This window comes from Salmo trutta, chromosome 9 (genome assembly GCF_901001165.1).
Source record: "Salmo trutta chromosome 9, fSalTru1.1, whole genome shotgun sequence".
Taxonomy (NCBI): Eukaryota; Metazoa; Chordata; class Actinopteri; order Salmoniformes; family Salmonidae; genus Salmo; species Salmo trutta.
The window spans coordinates 8,388,613-8,407,457 of NC_042965.1; the positions used below are offsets into that span (position 1 = coordinate 8,388,613).

Genomic DNA, 18,845 nt, shown 5'->3' on the forward strand with positions numbered 1-18,845 from the left:
AAGAAATGGCACTTTTATGATGCTAATGCAACATTCATTTGTTGGTTTCGTTTTCAACATTATCCCAATTTAAATCGCAATGTCAGCAAACCGTTTTCCCATAGATATCATGGCCAAATGTCAACATTGGCCCGGACCAATATTATCCCAAGATTACAGGCTAAAGATGGGTTCAGGTTGGGTTAATACTAGCAATAACAAAACGGTAAGTATTTTGGACATCTCTGGGAAGAATATATAATCTACTATGAAACACAGTAGGGCATAACTGGTAGACCTTCGATCAGCAATTTCAACAATGTTTGTTTCCAGAAGAATCCTCAACTGAAAGAACCCTCTTGGACACGAAGTCTTTATGGGGATAGTCCTTGTGTAGTCTCTGTGGTGTGTTCTGGATCTCTGTACAAACCTTACTCAGTTTAGGCCTGTCATAGGGCGGGTATTTGTCCATGGTGCACATGACAATGCGATCGGTGAAGCCTTCCTGTCTCAACGTCTCAGCGCACACCAGCCCTGCTGGACCTGGAGACACAAGACACTAATTTAACGTCTATGTAGGATCTTAGATCCTTGCTATCCGAACTGAACCCATGCTCCGTTTACCAGAACTATTGAGAGAAAAAAAATAGTGAATCAGAGAGTGGATTAAGTTTAGATACCAGATAATCTTAGAGTGGTGTAAACATAAACAAAACTTTGCCAAAGAGCATACAGTAAAATGTGTATATAAAAAAAAGCACCATGAATAGGGTTGCAAAGGGAGGGTATATTACTGGAAACTTTCTACGTTTACCAGTAAACTACCAGAATTTTGCTATCTTTCAAGGATTTTATGCAATCTATCACAAGATATCTAGTGGCCCTTTTGGGTACTTCAGATTATCACAAGTCTCTGTAATTATCTTTGTCCCTCTGTGTGGCCTTATCACATGTAAAATACACTGAGTGGACAAAACATTAGGAACAACTTCCTAATATTGAGTTGCACACCCTTTTCTTTTTTGTTGTCACTGTTTTGGCGTCAACCTGGTGGCAGTTGTGAAAAAAGTCGATAGTTGGAAGGGTTGCAGAGTTAATTGAAAATGATGCCATTGTTGATGCTTTTTTCATTCATTAGGCTATCTACTAGAAACTCATGGACAATATTGACACAGTTATAATAAATGAATACTATATATGAATACATTTTTGGAATGTTGTTCGTATAAATGATCAAAGTTACAATAAATTGTCATAGATTTTCTGTTATTACCCAAAATCTTGGTCAATTACCGGTAGCTTTGCAACACTAACCATCACCTAAAAACCTGGTTGTTGCGGTAATGTTTGGGAGCTGCCATCTATCCTTTTTTGGAATACTCAGGACCTATAATGAACCAAACACAGATGGTTCCAGTCCTAGTCGACAGTTTGAACAGACTTCTATTTACCAGCGGTGTGTGAGTGCAAGGAGATGCTCAATGGCCAACTCACCTGATCCAACGATGAGGATGTGGCTGAAGCCAGTGCTGGAGTTAATGACTGCTGAACATCGGGCCATGGCCTTTGACCTCTTCTGTGACTGAAGATCCTGGAAGATGAAAATGTTTGCCAGGTCAACAAAGGGAGATCAGTTGATTTAAAACAATGATCTGTTCTAGATAGTCCCAGAATATCTTTACCTGTTTATTAGCGCGAATTATCACCTTGTCCTTTTCAACTCGGACCTGAAGCAAACAGACATGAGCGATGTGTACACGGTTTTGATGATGCTTAGAGACAGTATGTGAAGGCAGGGAATGTGAATGGCACGGCGAACCGAACGAGGAAGGTCACCTGGAAGGTGGGCAGGCTGTCCAGCCCAGGAAAGTCCTCAATGTCTCCTGTAGCGATGTTGAAACAAGCTCCGTGCCAGGGGCAGCGCACGTGCCCTTTGGACAAGACACCTGCAACACACAAAGATATGTATTCCACCAATCAATCTCAGAGCTTGTTGAGAACATAAGACAGCAAAAAGATACCATACCAATATTCCATCAAAAAAGCAAACGCAATGCAGAACCGGACTCACCTTTGACCAGCGGTGCCCCATAATGTGGACACTTGTGCCCAATGGCAGAAAAATCTCCATGTTCTTTGATGAGCAGCGCTCTGCCACTTCCCAAATCAACCTCTCGCATCCTATGCAGGGATAAGACCATACACACACAAAGGAAGAGAGAAAATATCTGAGTGAAACAAAGTACTGGTTGCAGCCATAACAATTCCAGGTGATTGACCTTCTAATATGTTGTCTTTTGTTTGGCCTTACTGTCCATTTTCCATGTCCTTGACATGACACACTGAGGCCTCCACGTAGTCGCGGGGTTTGTAGAGCCTAAGGGGGGCGGCAGCGGCATCCTCGTCGGAGGAGTGTCCCAGCGCTCCGTTGGGCCTGCAGTCAGAGAAGGGGCTTGCCTTTCCATTGGGTGACATCACATCTGCTTCCTTGTCTTTCTCCAAGAGGGTAAGCTCCACTTTCACCTCAACTGCAGGACAGACCATTAGAAATATGACACACTTTTCAGGCTGATCTTCGCCCCGTCACTTGTTTTTATTTTCTTATCATATGGTATAGTTCATCATTTTCACCCACATCACCCTCCTCAACTTGTAAGTCACCAGCCACCCCTGATATTCATATTTCCTTTGATTACCATACCCAGCAGACTCCCAATGGAGAAGGGGTTCGAATGAAACTGACCTGACCATGAAAATGATTTTGCTGTGTGACAACCTGCTGTGTGACAAAAGGTCCAGAACAGTCATTCTGAATTCCCTGTAAAATACCCTTTTGAGTGACTAAAATACACTACATGGCCAAAAGTATGTGGACACCTGCTCGTCGAACATCTCATTGCAAAATCATGAGCATTAATATGGAGTTGGTCCCCCCCTGCTATAACAGCCTCCACTCTTCTGGGAAGGCTTTCCATTAGATGTTGGAACATTGCTGTGGGGACTTGCTTCCATTCAGCCACAAGAGTGAGGTCGGGCACTGACGTTGGGCGATTAGGCCTGGCTCACAGTCGGCGTTCCAATTCATCCCAAAAGTGTTCGATAGGGTTGAGGTCAGGGCTCTGTGCAGGCCAGTCATGTTGGAAGCACACCAATCGACAAAACATTTCTGTATGAACCTTGCCTTGTGCACGGGGGCATTGTCATGCTGAAACAGGAAAGGGGCCTTCCCCAAACTGTTGCCACAAAGTTGGAAGCACAGAATCATCTAGAATTTAACTGTATGCTGTAGTGTTAAGATTTCCCTTCACTAGAACTAAGGGGCCTAGCCATAACCAAGAAAAACAGCCCAGGTAGCTTCTCCTGGCATCTGCCAAACGGTGAAGCGGGATTCATCACTCCAGAGTCCAATGGTGGCGAGCTTTACACCACTCCAGCCGATGCTTGGCATTGCACATGGTGATCTTAGGCTTGTGTGCGGCTGCTCGGCCATGGAAACACATTTCATGAAGCTCCCAACAAACAGTTCTTGTGCTGATGTTGCTTCCAGAGGACAGCCGATTTCTACTCACTAAACGCTTCAGCACTCGGCCGTCCCGTTCTCTGAGCTTTTGTGGCCTACCACTTTGCGGCTAAGCCGTTGTTGCTCCTAGACATTTCCACTTCAAAATAACAGCACTTACAGTTGACCGGGGCAGCTCTAGCGGGGCAGAAATTTGACGAACTGACTTGTTGGAAAGGTGGCATCCTATGACAGTGCCACATTGAAAGTCACTGACTTCTTCTGTACGGGCCCTTCAACTGACAATGTTTGTCTATGGAGATTGCACTGCTGTATGCTTGATTTTATACACCTGTCAGCAATGGGTGTGGCTGAAATAGCCGAATCCACTAATTTGAAGGGGTGTCCACATCCTGTTTACCATGTAGTGAATCACCCATAATATTTTTGGGGAATAGAAATGCTCAACATTTGAGAAAAATGTATTTCTCTCTCTCATAGTTAACTACCAGGAAGTACTACCAGAAAAGACCGGCTGAGTGGGAGGAGAGCTTATATTTATGAGCTCGCTTGACTGACAGCTCTTTGAAACATCCATGTCAAGCAACTTGGAAGCAGAGAGCAGTGTTGCAGTAAAATCATCGCAAGCAATTTTGGTGATGCACAAAGCAACTGAAACAACATTTAAATTGCATCAGTGACGTCAATTTGTTATATACATCCCTAGTTTGGCATGTCTGTTATGGTCGGTTCACAGCAGCACTGACGGATGCGTTGACATGACAACTGCATCAGAGTTTTGAATGACAACCCCCCCCCCCTTTTGTTCCACGCTGGCTGAAGACCTAGCTAGCCAGTAACTAGCTAACACCAGACACAGATGAAAAAGGAAGAATAAGTATCTTTGCCATAGACAAATAGTGTAAACTTTTCATTATATTTGCAGATAGCTATGTAAACCACACCTCTCTGCAAACACGCCTTCTCTGATGTTGGTTAAAATGCTGTATTCATTTAAATTAGGTAAGAGAATATTACGTTACCATTGGTGTATTAAAACGAGAGTTAGAGTGATGTCACTATCCCCTTAATAATCCCGCCTCCTGAATCCAAGTGTTTGACATGGGGGGAGGGGACCAGTAACTTTATGATCACACTTTATCAATGTAGAAGCAACAGTCACTTTTCATACATTGGTCATCATACTTTGATCTGGTTTCATCCAAATATCATCCAATTTCATGAAAAACATGATTTTGACTGTTCAGATACAGTATATATTTGCATTAGATATGTTCCTGAATAACACACAGGGATAAGCCTAAGTGGATGTGTGGGTTTCTTTGTTGTGAGGTGCCCAAGAGGCATTTGATGACAGTTGCCTCTAGGGTTTTGTATTTCTTCATTCGAAGAAATGGTTTTGTAACCCGTTTTCACTGCAGCTAGCTTTATCTCTTCGGCTGGAGAAATGTGCTGACCATCCGGTTCTTACGTGGTAATCTGGCAGGAATGTTCACCTGCTGAGCGAGTCTTAATTAAAATCACTGGAAAATCATGAGAGTGACTGCAATCGCAGGAGAGGAAAGGGGAGAGGCTCCATCCCCATACTAACATGGGATCTTTATTTTTACGAGAGATATTATAGAATCTTACAGAAGAGGAATTCACAATTTGTACGTTAGATTTGCTATAGAGATATATATCTTTTTTGATGATCTTTCTTTTGATTTTAAATAGCATAAAAATCCCATCCACAGGTCAGGACCATTCTGAATCCATAAGTTGATACTCAATCATACGCTCCATGCTGAAGTCAGAATCTCTCCTAAACATCAGATGCATCTTTAAAATGTCCAGTAATTGCCACATGTATTTGATAAGAGATATACAGGAAATAAATACAATGAAGAGTAACACCATCATTTAACATTAAATAACGAACTCAATCATTATTTCATTCTAATGTAAGCGGCACAGCCCATTCATGTGCATTAGCATTTAATAAAAATATTTTTAAATCATCATTAAAATCATATAGAACGTGTATATTATGGTCCTCTACTCATCTTCTCCTGGACAGGGGTTTATTTGTCAATGATTAGCAAACTATGTCAGATGACTCTGTCCTAAAACCTGTTACCTTTAACTGATTCCTTGGCTATCTGCCCATGATGTGTAGCTGTGTAACCAAGCCATTACTTTCATACTGTAAATAACATGTATAAATTGTCTTTTTTACCATCACATACATTGCTAAAAAATATGGGTGATTTGCAGTTCTATATATAATTTTTTCTTCTAGCAATGCAAACTGCTTTGTTTTTGGATTCTACCTGCTTCGTTAAGGGACCTTTCTCTCCACTGAGATTCTCCAATGCATCAAAGAGCAAAACTGAGTGAATTGTACACCTCAGGACAAACATACCCTTGCTTGTCATTGAAGGAAGAGATACTCCGACATAGAATGCAGTATAATCTCCCCTATCACGTCATCCCCCTTTCCCACACACTCACCCCTTTTATCTTCCTACATCATGTGCTGTATCTTTTTGAGTGGGCACTGATGGACTTTCTAGTCTTAGAAACAATTCTGTGTTTACAATATGTTGCTCAAATATTTCATTGGACCAAATTGAGGGGCCACGTGCATGACGACATTTCAGCTCCCACTAACACATCTGCTTTTCACTGATTCTGCAGAAACTCAGTGTTCTGGAATATTTTGACTAAGCCCACGTTTTTCTGAACTTTGCAGCATCGTGACAATACACTTAGATAATTACCATCATTTTCAATGTTCCTCTCTATGATTGAATTTTTAACCCTAAGTACAGTGTAAGCACAGTGTAACAATACAGGGGTTATTACAATACATGTTCATCTGTACTTACAGAAATAACTACAGAGTAGTAAGGACGTGAATGTGAAGTTTTACCCTGATGGTGTGATACTGTATTTTACAGATTGAAAACATGTATTTATCTCACATGGTGTAAAATCTGTTTTTGTCTGGTTCAGCGTCTGATTTTGTTGACTATACTGGTGCTCATCACTGCTGTGTCCAAGGTTCCATTCAGGGGCCCATTTGTTTCCTACAGAATCTGACTAATTAGACTTTCACAGTGGGGGTCATCTATTCCAACACACCACCCTCAAAGAAATCTCTCTATAGTACTGGAGACAAGTTCCCTATCCCCCAGACTTGATTGTATTGCGGTGGTTGTTTTTGTGAAAATTATGTTTAAAAAAAACACAAACGAATTAGTCGCTCTCCCTAAGCACTATTGACAGTCAAAGATTTAAGAACAACCAAAGATATAAAAAATAAGTAATGCGTTTCATTTCAGCACCTACAGCCCCAACTTCAACAAGTTGACTGCATTTAAACAGCGATGTGTTTGCTTTGAAACAGCCATACATCCGCAATCATAACTTTCAGTTTAACTGCTACAGTATGCAGCCAAATCAGACCCAGTGATCGAGATAGCGTTGCTACCCTTCGTAAGTGTCTTAATGACATCAAATGTGGGATGTCGGACAAATTTCAGTGATAAGAAATCAGAGGTTGTTTTTATTTGCCTCTCACCTTGCTCGAACCCATACTGTAAATAACCTTGCTCATTTGGCCACCAATGTAAAGCCTACGGCCAGATACGTTGACGTCTTCTTTGACCCTGACCTGAAGCTCGAGTTCCATGTAAAAGAAAAATGCTGCAGCTCGCCGTTTACAGGCACCAGGAAATGTAACCACGGCACACCTATTTTGGATTCTCTACATTGGCTACCAGTCACTTTGAGAATAGATTTTAAAATTGTACTAATGACATTTAAGGCTTTATTATCTCCATCCTATAACTCTGATCTTTTATCTCCCTACGAGCCAGGACACAGCCTGAGATCCTCTGGCAGGGCATTGTTGACCATTCTAAAGTCTAGGTTGAAAACGAAAGGAGACCGGGAATTTGCCATTAGGGGCCCTAGACTTTGGAAAGGTCTGCCAGAGGACATCAGGCTTGCAGATTCAACATCTCTTTTGAAATCCCTACTGAAGACACACTTCTATAAAGATACATTTGAAATCCTACGGTCAAAGTATGATTTTAACTAGCTATCTTTTTTCATTCTCCTTCCTCTGGCCTTTGTTTGTACTTTTAATTTTATGATGTGAAGCACTTTGTTGCTTGTATTGAAAAGTGCTGTACAAATAAAGTTATTATTGTTACATTGTGCCATACGTTTCAAACTCATATTTGACTATGTAACCCTTTTGAAGGCAATGCAATTGAGAGCATAACAATTCATCCTCCACAACATGCCATGCTACAAAGGCAGTCAGGAGGGGAGTTTGTATGACCTACATATTGCTGGAGAACAAGTGACAATTATTCCAGGATTTTAAAGGAGGGAAGGAAAACGGGGTTGGCGAAGGTGGTCACCTGGTTTGCTTTTGGAGAGGCATCCTCCCATGATGGGCCCAGGGTAGAGCCAGGAGGCCTGGCTGGAGGAAGCCCAGGGGAGGTGAGGGGGAGACGGGGTCAGATCCTGGGGTTGGGTTGCTGGGTTGGGAGGTAATGACGACAACGTTGAAATGGGGGTATCAGCACGTGCAGGTGTAGGTCCAGGCCAGCCATCGTAGACCTCAGCACCTCCACATCACCACCTGGGAAGAGGGAGAGTGATGAACAACGGAGTGTCTGAAAAGCCCAGTGGAGGCTGGTGGAGGGAGAAAAATGTGTTGATTGCATTGAGCCCGTCCTCACATTTATCCCTCCACCAGCGTCGCTGGAAAAGCCCGAACATCAGACAGCACCACTAGACAGCTCTATAAAGGTTCTCACATGACTACTCGTCGTTCTATTTCAAATACTTGTTTCGATGTCTCACTATGGGAATGCGCCTGGGCGTGTCCATAAGCCCGAAGTATCCAATCACATAGAGTCTTATTGGAGACAGACAGGTCGAGTGGCGAATGAGGTGAGCCCCTCTCGAGTTTCAAGTTAATGTCACATGCACAAGTACAGTGAAATGCCTTTCTTGCAAACTCTAACCCCAACAATGCAGTAATCAATAACCATGTAATACTAAAAATAACAAGGTAGAACAAAAACACACGAGATATAAACAGATGAACACGATAACGTAAGTAAACATACTATATACAGGGTCAGTTCCAGTACCATATCTACAATGTGCAGGGATACTGGATCGATAGAGGTAGATATGTATAGGGGTAAGGCATCAGGATATATGATAAACAGAGTAGCAGCAGTGTACTGTATATGATGATTGTATGTGAGTGAGTGTGTAGAGTCAGTATAAATGTATGTGCATATTATGTGTGTGTGTGTGTGAGCAAATGATGGAGTGAGTGTTTGTATGCGTGTCAGTGTGCGTAAGTGTGTAGAGCCCGTGTAGCCAAACTGGTCATTCTGGCCTCTCTTTGCTACAGCGCACCTTTGCAAGGGTAGCTGCTAGCTAGCTAAACGCAGCACTAGCCTCGCGGCTGTAGCGTTCCCACTGTGCACATCCTAGCTAGCTTTAGCAAGGCTTCTACGAACTTGCTTACGCCTAACTAAAGCCCCGAACTTACACATTGTTTTTACAACAGGCATTTTCAGCATAGCCCTGTTCTACACAATGGCCACTGCTGCCCCAACCCTAGACGAGCCTACCACAGCACTCAAACAACCACATTCTTGTGCTTGTAGCTCCATGATAGTTGGAAGGATTTTCACCCTCTATGTAACAATTGTCTGTTAAGGTAGCATGCTCAAGAAGCACTCGACAACCCAGTGTCCTGTAAGCATTGTAAATTTCTCTAGAGTGTGTTTGAAAAGGAGGCTAAAATACTCCACTATTTCCACCCCCTCTCTCCCCTCTCAGCCACCGGCTGAGGCTCAACTCCCCACAACGTCGAGTGGCCAGCTCCCTTGGGGGCCCAGGATCCCGGAAGGGACCTATACGATGGGAAAAGACTACCATCCCGCTAAGCAACTACTTCCCGTGTTCCCAGTCTGCATCAGAGAGGCTAGGAGCTCATGGGATAAGCCCCTTGCCAACAATATCCTGGCTAGGGGTTTCCCGAGAATGGACATGAACAATATGGAAGAATCTGGGTTTTCCGACCCTCAGATGGTGGAGCCGTCACTTGCTTACCACTTCCAACCAACACTACTGGCAGTTCCCTCCCTAGAAAGACAGAGCGCTTTTCTGCCTCCATTTTCCATAAGACATACAAAGCCCCGGCCTTATCAATCAGAGCACTTAACGTGACCTCTTTATTGTTGGCTTAGCAAGCAGAGTTAGTGAAGGATGTGTGGAAGCAACTGGATTCGGGGACCCTGAAAAAGGATGCTTGGGATGAGATCTGTATGATTACGGCTCTAAACTTCCAGGCTTCACGTAATGCCATCCCTGGCTGTGGTCATACCGTGAGCCCGGCGGTGTTGGAAGAAAGGGCGCTTTGGCTAAGCTTTTCCAACTTAACCGACAAAGAAACAGTGGACCTCCTGGATGCCCGTGACAACCAAGGAGTTGTTCGGCCCGTTGTCGACTCCATGCAGATGTGTGAAATGCGTATGAAAGAAGGCGAAGCCTCCCAGGCCCCGTGGCAGCCTGTTGGTCACTAACTCGCCATAGCCTCACAGCAGGGAGGAGGCAACAAGCTGCCTTTGGGGGCCCAAGACCCTGGTGACTCAGACCACCAATGTCTTCGCTCACATGGGAAAATGGGGGATGTGCACTCTTACCCCCAAGTGCCATCCGCCCTTTCGCTATCCCCTAGGCACCTTCTCATGTTTTAAGCCAGGATGACAGTCAGCATGTCCTCTCTCCCTCCAGTCTCTTCTGACTGACGGAGCTGAATGACACATTGCCATAAACATGGCTCCCCTTGCCTTGCGGCATTTTCGCCTCTTACTGTCTATTGCGCGAGCAACACAGCTTAAACAGGCTCACATGAGTACCTCCTCAGTGCTATCACCAGGAGGTGGCAGTCAATTCCCGTTTCCATACACTAAAACAGGGAAACAGGTTTCCGGGGTTCACATCAAAGATCGCCGTAACCCACTGGGTTTCTCTGGATGTTTTTGGGGAAATCTTATCAGAGTTTTCCATCGAGCTACAGGACAGTCAGTAAGGTTTTCCATTACTCATATTTTCTGGTCCGAGGAAATCTGGTACACCAAATCCATTTTTTCCTCGTCCCTTTCCTACCTGCGCTTGATCACGCAGTCGGGAAATAGTCAGCTCTACTCTCCCTTTGGGGAAATGTTTGCTCTAATTAGCCCTTCTCTCCGAGGAAGGGCCAAGACAGACCAGACACATAGCTGATCTATTGCTTAGGATTAGGACATCTGGGTTACAAGCATGTTTCCTTCCACCTTTAAGCTACGCCGGTTGAAGCATTGTGTCATTTCGTTGGCTGCTCTCTCGCGCAAAACCCCCCACTCGGTGACACGGTATAGCCATACCCATTGCCACCTACTAGGGTCACAGTCCAAGAGGATCAGGCATGTTTTGGATAAAACGTTATGCCCATATGCCTCAGACGCATTACGAGGATATCCCAGCAATGGAACACACTCTCTGCCCTCCCCTGCAATGTTATCATGTCCTGGGGTGTGCATGACACGCTCGCGCTGGCACTTTAAACCAGTTCCTGAGAGCCCGCCCTCTGTCTTTCAAGTCAGTCTGGATAGATGCAGACTGTAAAAACCGACAACCCTATGGAGGGTTTTGGAGAACCCGTCCCTATTTAGTGTTTATGCACCAGTAGGAGTGGAAGCATTGGCACAGCTTCTCAAGGGTAATGCCCTAAGCTTTTTCTCTCTCCTTGACCTGCCACAGGCTTTTCCCTCATCTTCGAGCCCTTCAAATGACCAAGGATACCGTGGTTGGTGGAGATCACTCTCCCGCATTCACCCAGTCCTGGTAGTTACCGTTACGCAGGGATCTGTGGACCCAAATGAGATTTGCCTGCGACAAGCCGACAAGTCAAGACCTTTCACCAGAGTGACAGTGCCCCTCCCACACGCCCCGTCTGGTAAAACAGGAGATGCGTTTTTGGAGAAGTGGTGTGACCTACACAGATCATCCCTTGGAAACAGAGGGAGGATCTCCTAAAAGGTCCAGTTAACTGCCATCTCACCTGTCACAGCTCACCTGTCACACAGGCCTGGACATTTACAGTAGGGTAACACCCTCTGTAGTTGAGGGTGCATGTCCCTTACACAAAACCAGTCTTCAAGCATTTACCCCGTCACATGGGACTAGAGGTCTTCAAAGGTCCACCCGAGACGGGTCCTGTTTGATTGTCATCGGGTCTATGTAACTACAGCTGATAGACTCGGTTGGACCCGAATGGACCGACCACGGCTTTGCATAGCCTATAGCATACTTATTTTACGCTAATAAAGGTGACTTTATTGACTTGTAAAGGCTTAGCCAACATATAAAGACCTATTTGTTAACCAGAAGAGCAACTTGGCTGATAAACATGATTTGTTTTGTCACTCTGATCCAATTTGGTCTGATTGTCCTTGGGTCCATTTGGGTCCTCTACATGGGATATGTTGGGCTTGAGGCTTTCCCATGGTGGCCTGTTGTGCCGCTGGAAAGTGGGGAAATGGTCATGTTTCTCTTTCTAACCTGCTTTTCCATCCTTATGGCTGCAAAGCGACCGTTCGTGCCTTCAGTGTTCCCCGGGGTCCTCCTGGGTACCCAAACCCACTCTTTTATGCCTAGGCTCTGTGGCAACTGTGTTGTAGCGCCCTGGAGCTTGTGGTTACACCCACCGCTCTTCCCGTTTATGGAAGTAGAGTGTCTCCACCATTTGCGGCAATGACCCCTGCATTTTTTGGGCACCTCCCTACCTCGTTAACAGCCATCTTTGGATGGTGGAAACTGGTGTATTGGAAAATATAATAGCAAAGGCTACAGCCCCGAAGGGCTCATTACACCAAAGGTATGGCTACCTTTTGGGCACTGTTCGATGGCATCTCATTATTGGAGATTTGCATTTTGGCACGTACAGCAACCCCTCATACATTTATAAGGTCTTTACCGACAGGATGTCTCTGCACCTTTTTTGTGGCATACTTGTGGCATCTGAGGGAGGATGCTGTTGGAACTACACTGGCTTCGGAGAGCATGTCTGCATTATGGGAGTTGTCCCATAGTGAGACATCAAAACGAGTATTTGAAATAGAACTCAAGATTACTTACGTAACCCCGGTTCTATAAAGAAGATGAGCAAGAGTGCAAGGAGGACAGGCATGCTCGAGAATGACCAGTTTGGCGGGTTAAAGGCTCCCTTTATGGAGAGGAGGAGCTCTCATTCGCCACTCGACTTGTCGGTATCCAACAGCTGTGTGATTGGATATTTCGAGCTTACGGACACACCCAGGCGCATCCCATAGTGAGACATCTCACAGAACCAGGGTTACGGAAGTAACCTAGAGTTTTCGCAAGCCCTTCTCCTGTAGTGTGTGGTGTGTTTGCATTCATGTGAACCACTGCCCATTTTGGAAACTGAAATACAATACTTACAGTATATCAACCATGGCTCAACATTTTTACAATGAACTAATACGCTTTTCAAGCTATTCATGACGCTGAGAAACATGGACAAAGCCCTGGAAAGGCCACTGTGGTAGTTAAGACTAGCCTAACACTAACAGCCATTAGCATTCACAACACCATCCACAGTCCTCTCAGTGGCATTGTTAAAACATATTTGTTTTCCGCCAAAAAAACAGCCTCATCAACCGCTCGTTTGAAAGGGAAAGGGTATGAAGTTGTCCGTCAACCTGCTCGTCTGTACATATATTAGATCGGAGAAGAGAACTCCATATTTTATCGATTTCTTTAATACAGTATGTCTGTGAGGCCCAAACCTGGTTGAGGTTGTATAGAGCAGCTATTACTATTCCTGTGTGCTCTGCCCTCCAGCAACACTTGGCAACAATGTAAGGCTGAGAAAAGGTTGTCACTTGTTTTCAACCCTTCTCTCTCTACCATGAAGCTAATGAGTGTGAGTGTGTGTGCGCGCATGCATGTGTCCAAATGCCCTTAAAGTGGAAGTAATAGTGTTAATTGGTAACATTTTTCCAGTACATTGTTACTTAATACATGACATGTTGCATACATAAGTGTTAACCATTAACAGCCTTAGCACCTATTCACTTTAATGTCACTCTGTAGTGAAGGGAAGCAGAGGCCCCATGAGTTTCAAAACCACCTTTGTTTTGCTGCCAAACACTGCCCACACACCCCTGCCAGAACTTGTGGTATTTCAACCCACTTGATGTTGCTTAACAATACAGCGGTTGATAGGAATATGAGTGCGGTACTACAGTAAGAAGCATACGAACAGTATGATTCATTAGCAAAACATCCTTTGGTGGTGCAACTAAAAGGGAGTACTTGATATTCAGAGCACAGCTTAATGTCCAAGAGGTAAAAAAAACAAAAAAAGAAGAAAAAAAATTCAAGCTTGACCTGTTGAACGGAGCAGTGGTTAAAGTACTAGAGACCAAGTGAGACATGGAAAGATCGCTCTTCTGAATGACAAAACACGTTTCACACAGTAAAAAGTTTGTGCCGTGTCATCACTCTCAAACTGTTAAGACTTATTTTGCGGCATGGAATGAAATGATCAAGGCTCAGTTTTGTCATCTTTTTAAAAGGTAATATGGAAGCTGAGCATGATAAACAACCGGGTAAGCCTGGTTCTTTTTGGGAAGAATGTGGGCGTTTGTTTTTCCCTACACAATTTGTGAAAATCTCCATGGCAACAGTTCATTATTTCCACTCTCAATGACGCACCAACGAACAAACACATCTCAAAATGTAATTTTGTATTAGAACGATGTTTCCCTATGAAGAAATCAATAACAGTCAAAAACTTCATTAAGACTGAACCCTTACAAATAAAATTTCACATTTGAAAAATCGTATTTTCACATGTGAAATAGCTGTTTTCACATGTTGAGCTTAAGATTTCACATGTACTAAATTATAGTTCACATGGTAACACCACCTTTTCACGTGAGAAGAATAACATGTTGTTTTCACCACACATGCGAAATGTAGTTTCACATGTAAGAAAACTCCCAACTGTGAAAATCTCACTTCCACATGTGGAATTGCAGATTCACATGTGGGGTTGAAATAATGTTATTCTCCTCACATGTGAAAAGATGGTGTTCACATGTTGCAGTAGCAATGTTTCCACCGGTGGAATTAAGGTGACAAAATCTAAAAAGCCCAAATGCAGGACAAGGGAACGATTTTGCAAGACATTCGCAAAACAGTGGACAGAATAATTGTTTTTGGGGCAGGTTAATGGATCACATTCAAATGGCGACGTAGTTCTGCTGTCTGAAGGTCACTGCCTGTAAAAGGGGCAATCCTTAGTTGCTACATCCGTTTTTGGACTTGTAAATATGAACCCATAAATTCTTGAAGAATACACTGATTATACAAAACATTAAGAACAACTGCTCTTTCCATGACATAGCTTTCACCTGGATTCACTGGTCAGTCTATGATCCCTTATTGATGTCACTTGTTAAATCCACTTCAATCAGTGTAGATGAAGAGGAGGAGACAGGTTAAAGAAGGAGTTTTAAGCTTTGAGACAATTAAGACATGGATTGTGTATGTGTGCAATTCAGAGGGTGAATGGGCAAGGCAAAAAAATGTAAGTGCCTTTTGAACGGGGTATGGTAGTAGGTGCCAGGCGCACCGGTTTGTCTCAAGAACTGCAACGCTGCTGGGTTTCACGCTCAACAGTTTCCCGTGTGTATCAAGAACGGTCCACCACCCAAAGGACATCCAGCCAACTTGACATAACTGTGGGAAGCATTGGAGTCAACATGGGCCAGCATCCCTGTGGAACGCTTTTGACACCTTGTAGAGTCCATGCCCTGACGAATTCAGGTTGTTCTGAGGGCAAAATGGGGGGGGGGGGGTGCAACTCAATATGAAGAAGCTGTTTCTAATGTTCGGTATACTCAGTGTACAATGTATAAATGCCTCATGAGCTTAGTTTAACTGTCATACCCCATCAGAACACAAAATATAAGCTTGTTTTACACCAATGTTTGTAAACAAAGTAAATGTAAACAACCACTGTATAGCTGGTTGGTCCCTGGATGGGAGACCAGCTGTAGCTGGAAGTAATAGAAAATAAACCTGGGGAAAAATGTCACATGGGGAATTTAGGGAAAAAAGGGAAAACTTCACAGGTGTCCAAAAACCACATCTGAAATTTCAACTATATATATATATATATATATATATATATATAGTATTTTTTGTAAGGGAAGAGCACTATATCTTCTATGTTGCCATATCAATAATTCTGTACAAATTAATATTTTATGAACATCAAAACTGCACCAGAAAGGCTGCTATTATGAGGTTCAAGCAAGCCCGAGATATTTTGTGCTAACCCAAAGTAGGTTAAGCAGATTTGGTCCTCACAACATGACGCAGATCCCAGTCACTCACCATTGGGCCTGTCCCCAAGCAGTGCTAATGATCCTTCCTGAAAACAAGCTGTCAGTTTCACTCACTTCTCCCCACAAATGTAATACCTTTCACTGGAATGTAGCTGGGAATAAGCCATTATGGCTCAAACCTTAGGGTGGTGATGGGTGGGGGTACTGCCTAAGTATGGATGTGTGAGAAACCAAATGTTTAAAAAAAGAATAAATTATTTTTTAAATCAACAAGAATGTTAAACACAGAGGACCAAATTCAAATCGATGGCCACCTCCATTTCTCAGAAAAGGGACTTTACATTTTTTGAGCAGCCCAGGTAAACATGCTTCATTTCTCAACAGACTCCAGTTGAGGACTCCAACTGCATGAACACTTAACTGCACCACAGCCAATAGCACCTAACTTGATCACCGATGTGGCACTCCTGAGGGGTTGGTATCACACACCAGGTAAAATAAGGGGGGAAAAAATGGGATTCCCAGATATAACAACTTTCCACACCTGCACCTCCACCTTTTCTAAGGTCTTCGAAAGCCAAGTCAACAAACAGATTACCGACCATTTCGAATCCCACCGTACCTTCTCCGCTATGCAATCTGGTTTCAGAGCTGGTCATGGGTGCACCTCAGCCACGCTCAAGGTCCTAAATGATATCATAACCGCCATCGATAAGAGACATTACTGTGCAGCCGTATTCTTTGACCTGGCCAAGGCTTTCGACTCTGTCAATCAACACATTCTTATTGGCAGACTCAACAGCCTTGGTTTCTCAAATGATTGCCTCGCCTGGTTCACCAACTACTTCTCTGACAGAATTCAGTGTGTCAAATCGGAGGGCCTGTTGTCCGGACCTCTGGCTCTATGGGGGTTGTGGCCCACTTTTTGGAAGCAAACCACTCGATTTCGTCTCTGCGTTATATTGGCATCGAACATGTCACCCTCCCTAGGAGAGGGGGTGACCTTGATAATTCATTGTTAAAACGAGAGGCTGCCTGGATCTTTAACTTAAAGACCCTTGCACCCTTCGGTCTCAACATAGACTTTGATCTTAAGCCATTCTTGTGATTATTGTGACTTTGCCATTGTAATTGTTTGTAAGCTTGTGTAGTCTAAAATTAATTTATGATCGTATGCTATCCATTTGTTTTTTTGTATGCTGTTCTTTGTATGCCATTTTTATATTTGAGAATTAACCAATGATATTAGGCCACACTTGGCCATGATTACAGACACCTGTGTGTCTTTTGACACTATATAAACGAGTCATCTCTCAGTGTTTGTGATGATACCCTGATGAAATCAGCTTGGCTGTCGAAATGTTGGATATTACATTTTTCCATCTGAGCTCCTAGAGTGTGCGGCTCTCCCTAATTTTCAAGTTTTCTACTCCGCTAGCCAGCACCTCGCCTTAATAGGTGTGCGTTTCTTTTTCTTCTAGATAAGTCTCTATGGGGGTGGCACAAGGTTCAATTCTCGGGCCGACTCTTTTCTCTGTATACATCAATGATGTCGCTCTCGCTGCTGGTGATTCTCTGATCCACCTCTACGCAGACGACACCATTCTGTATACTTCTGGCCCTTCTTTGGACCCTTCTGACTTAGAATATGTGGACAACTACAAATACCTAGGTGTCTGGCTAGACTGTAAACTCTCCTTTTAGACTCACATTAAGCATCTCCAATCCAAAATTAAATCTAGAATCGGCTTCCTATTTCGCAACAAAGCATCTGCCAAACATCTGCCAAACAAAGCATCTGCCAAACAAACTCATGCTGCCAAACATACCCTCGTAAAACTGACCATCCTACCGATCCTCGACTTCGGCAATGTCATTTATAAAATAGCCTCCAACACTCTACTCAACAAATTGGATGCAGTCTATCACAGTGCCATCCGTTTTGTCACCAAAGCCCCATATACTACCCACCACTGCGACCTGTACGCTCTCGTTGGCTGGCCCTCGCTTCATACTCGTCGCCAAACCCACTGGCTCCAGGTCATCTACAAGTCTCTGCTAGTTAAAGCCCCGCCTTATCTCAGCTCACTGGTCGCCATAGCAGCACCCAACCGTACCACGCACTCCAGCAGGAATATCTCACTGGTCACCCTCAAAGCCAATTCCTCCTTTGGTCGCCTTTCCTACCAGTTCTCTGCTGCCAATGACTGGAACAAACTGCAAAAATCACTGAAGCTGGAGACGTATCTCCCTCACTAGCTTTAAGCACCAGCTGTCAGAGCAGCTCACAGATCACTGCACCTATACATAGCCCATCTGTAAACAGTCCATCCAACTACCTCATCCCGATACTGTATTTATTTATGTATCTTGCTCCTTTACACCCCAGTATCTCTACTTGCGCATTCATCTTCTGCACATCTACCATTCCAGTGATTAATTGCTATCTTGTAATTACCTCACCACTATGGCCTATTTATTGCCTTACCTCCCTTATCTTACCTCATTTGCACTCACTGTATATAGATTTTTATTTTTTCTACTGTATGTTTGTTTATTCCATGTGTAACTCTGTGTTGTTGTATATGTCAAACTGCTGTGCTTTATCTTGGCTAGGTCGCAGTTGTAAATGAGAACTTGTTCTCAACTAGCCCATCTGGTTAAATAAAGGTGAAAAAAAACATTATACTGCAGGAGAATGTTGACCCATCCAGGTCATGATGAAACCCACACACATATACAGCAGGCCACCTTCACTGAACTGCCTTGGGCATTCAGTGACATCAAGAGTCAGATGTACAGTAGCTTCAGTAAATCTGTATCAGAAATGATTTTGGTTCCTCAAGCAACCATACAGTAGGGTGCCATTTTCACCTTAAAGGCCCAGTGCAGTCAAAATG

At 43.7% G+C, this 18,845-nt stretch overlaps 1 protein-coding gene across 5 annotated transcripts in view; it reads right to left on the reverse strand.

The window, feature by feature from the left end:
• aifm3 (AIF family member 3) overlaps nt 1-18,845 on the reverse strand; it is a 49,923-nt gene that overhangs the window by 6,322 nt on the left and 24,756 nt on the right. For all 5 annotated transcript variants that reach the window (XM_029762234.1, XM_029762233.1, XM_029762232.1 and 2 more), the window contains 7 exons: nt 7,915-8,138; nt 2,291-2,507; nt 2,051-2,160; nt 1,816-1,925; nt 1,662-1,706; nt 1,474-1,570; nt 410-522 (listed from right to left, as the gene is read on the reverse strand). In XM_029762234.1, coding sequence (XP_029618094.1) covers nt 410-522; nt 1,474-1,570; nt 1,662-1,706; nt 1,816-1,925; nt 2,051-2,160; nt 2,291-2,507; nt 7,915-7,945 — 723 coding nt within the window. In that variant the 5' untranslated portion in view covers nt 7,946-8,138. The remainder of the gene's footprint in view (nt 1-409; nt 523-1,473; nt 1,571-1,661; nt 1,707-1,815; nt 1,926-2,050; nt 2,161-2,290; nt 2,508-7,914; nt 8,139-18,845) is intronic.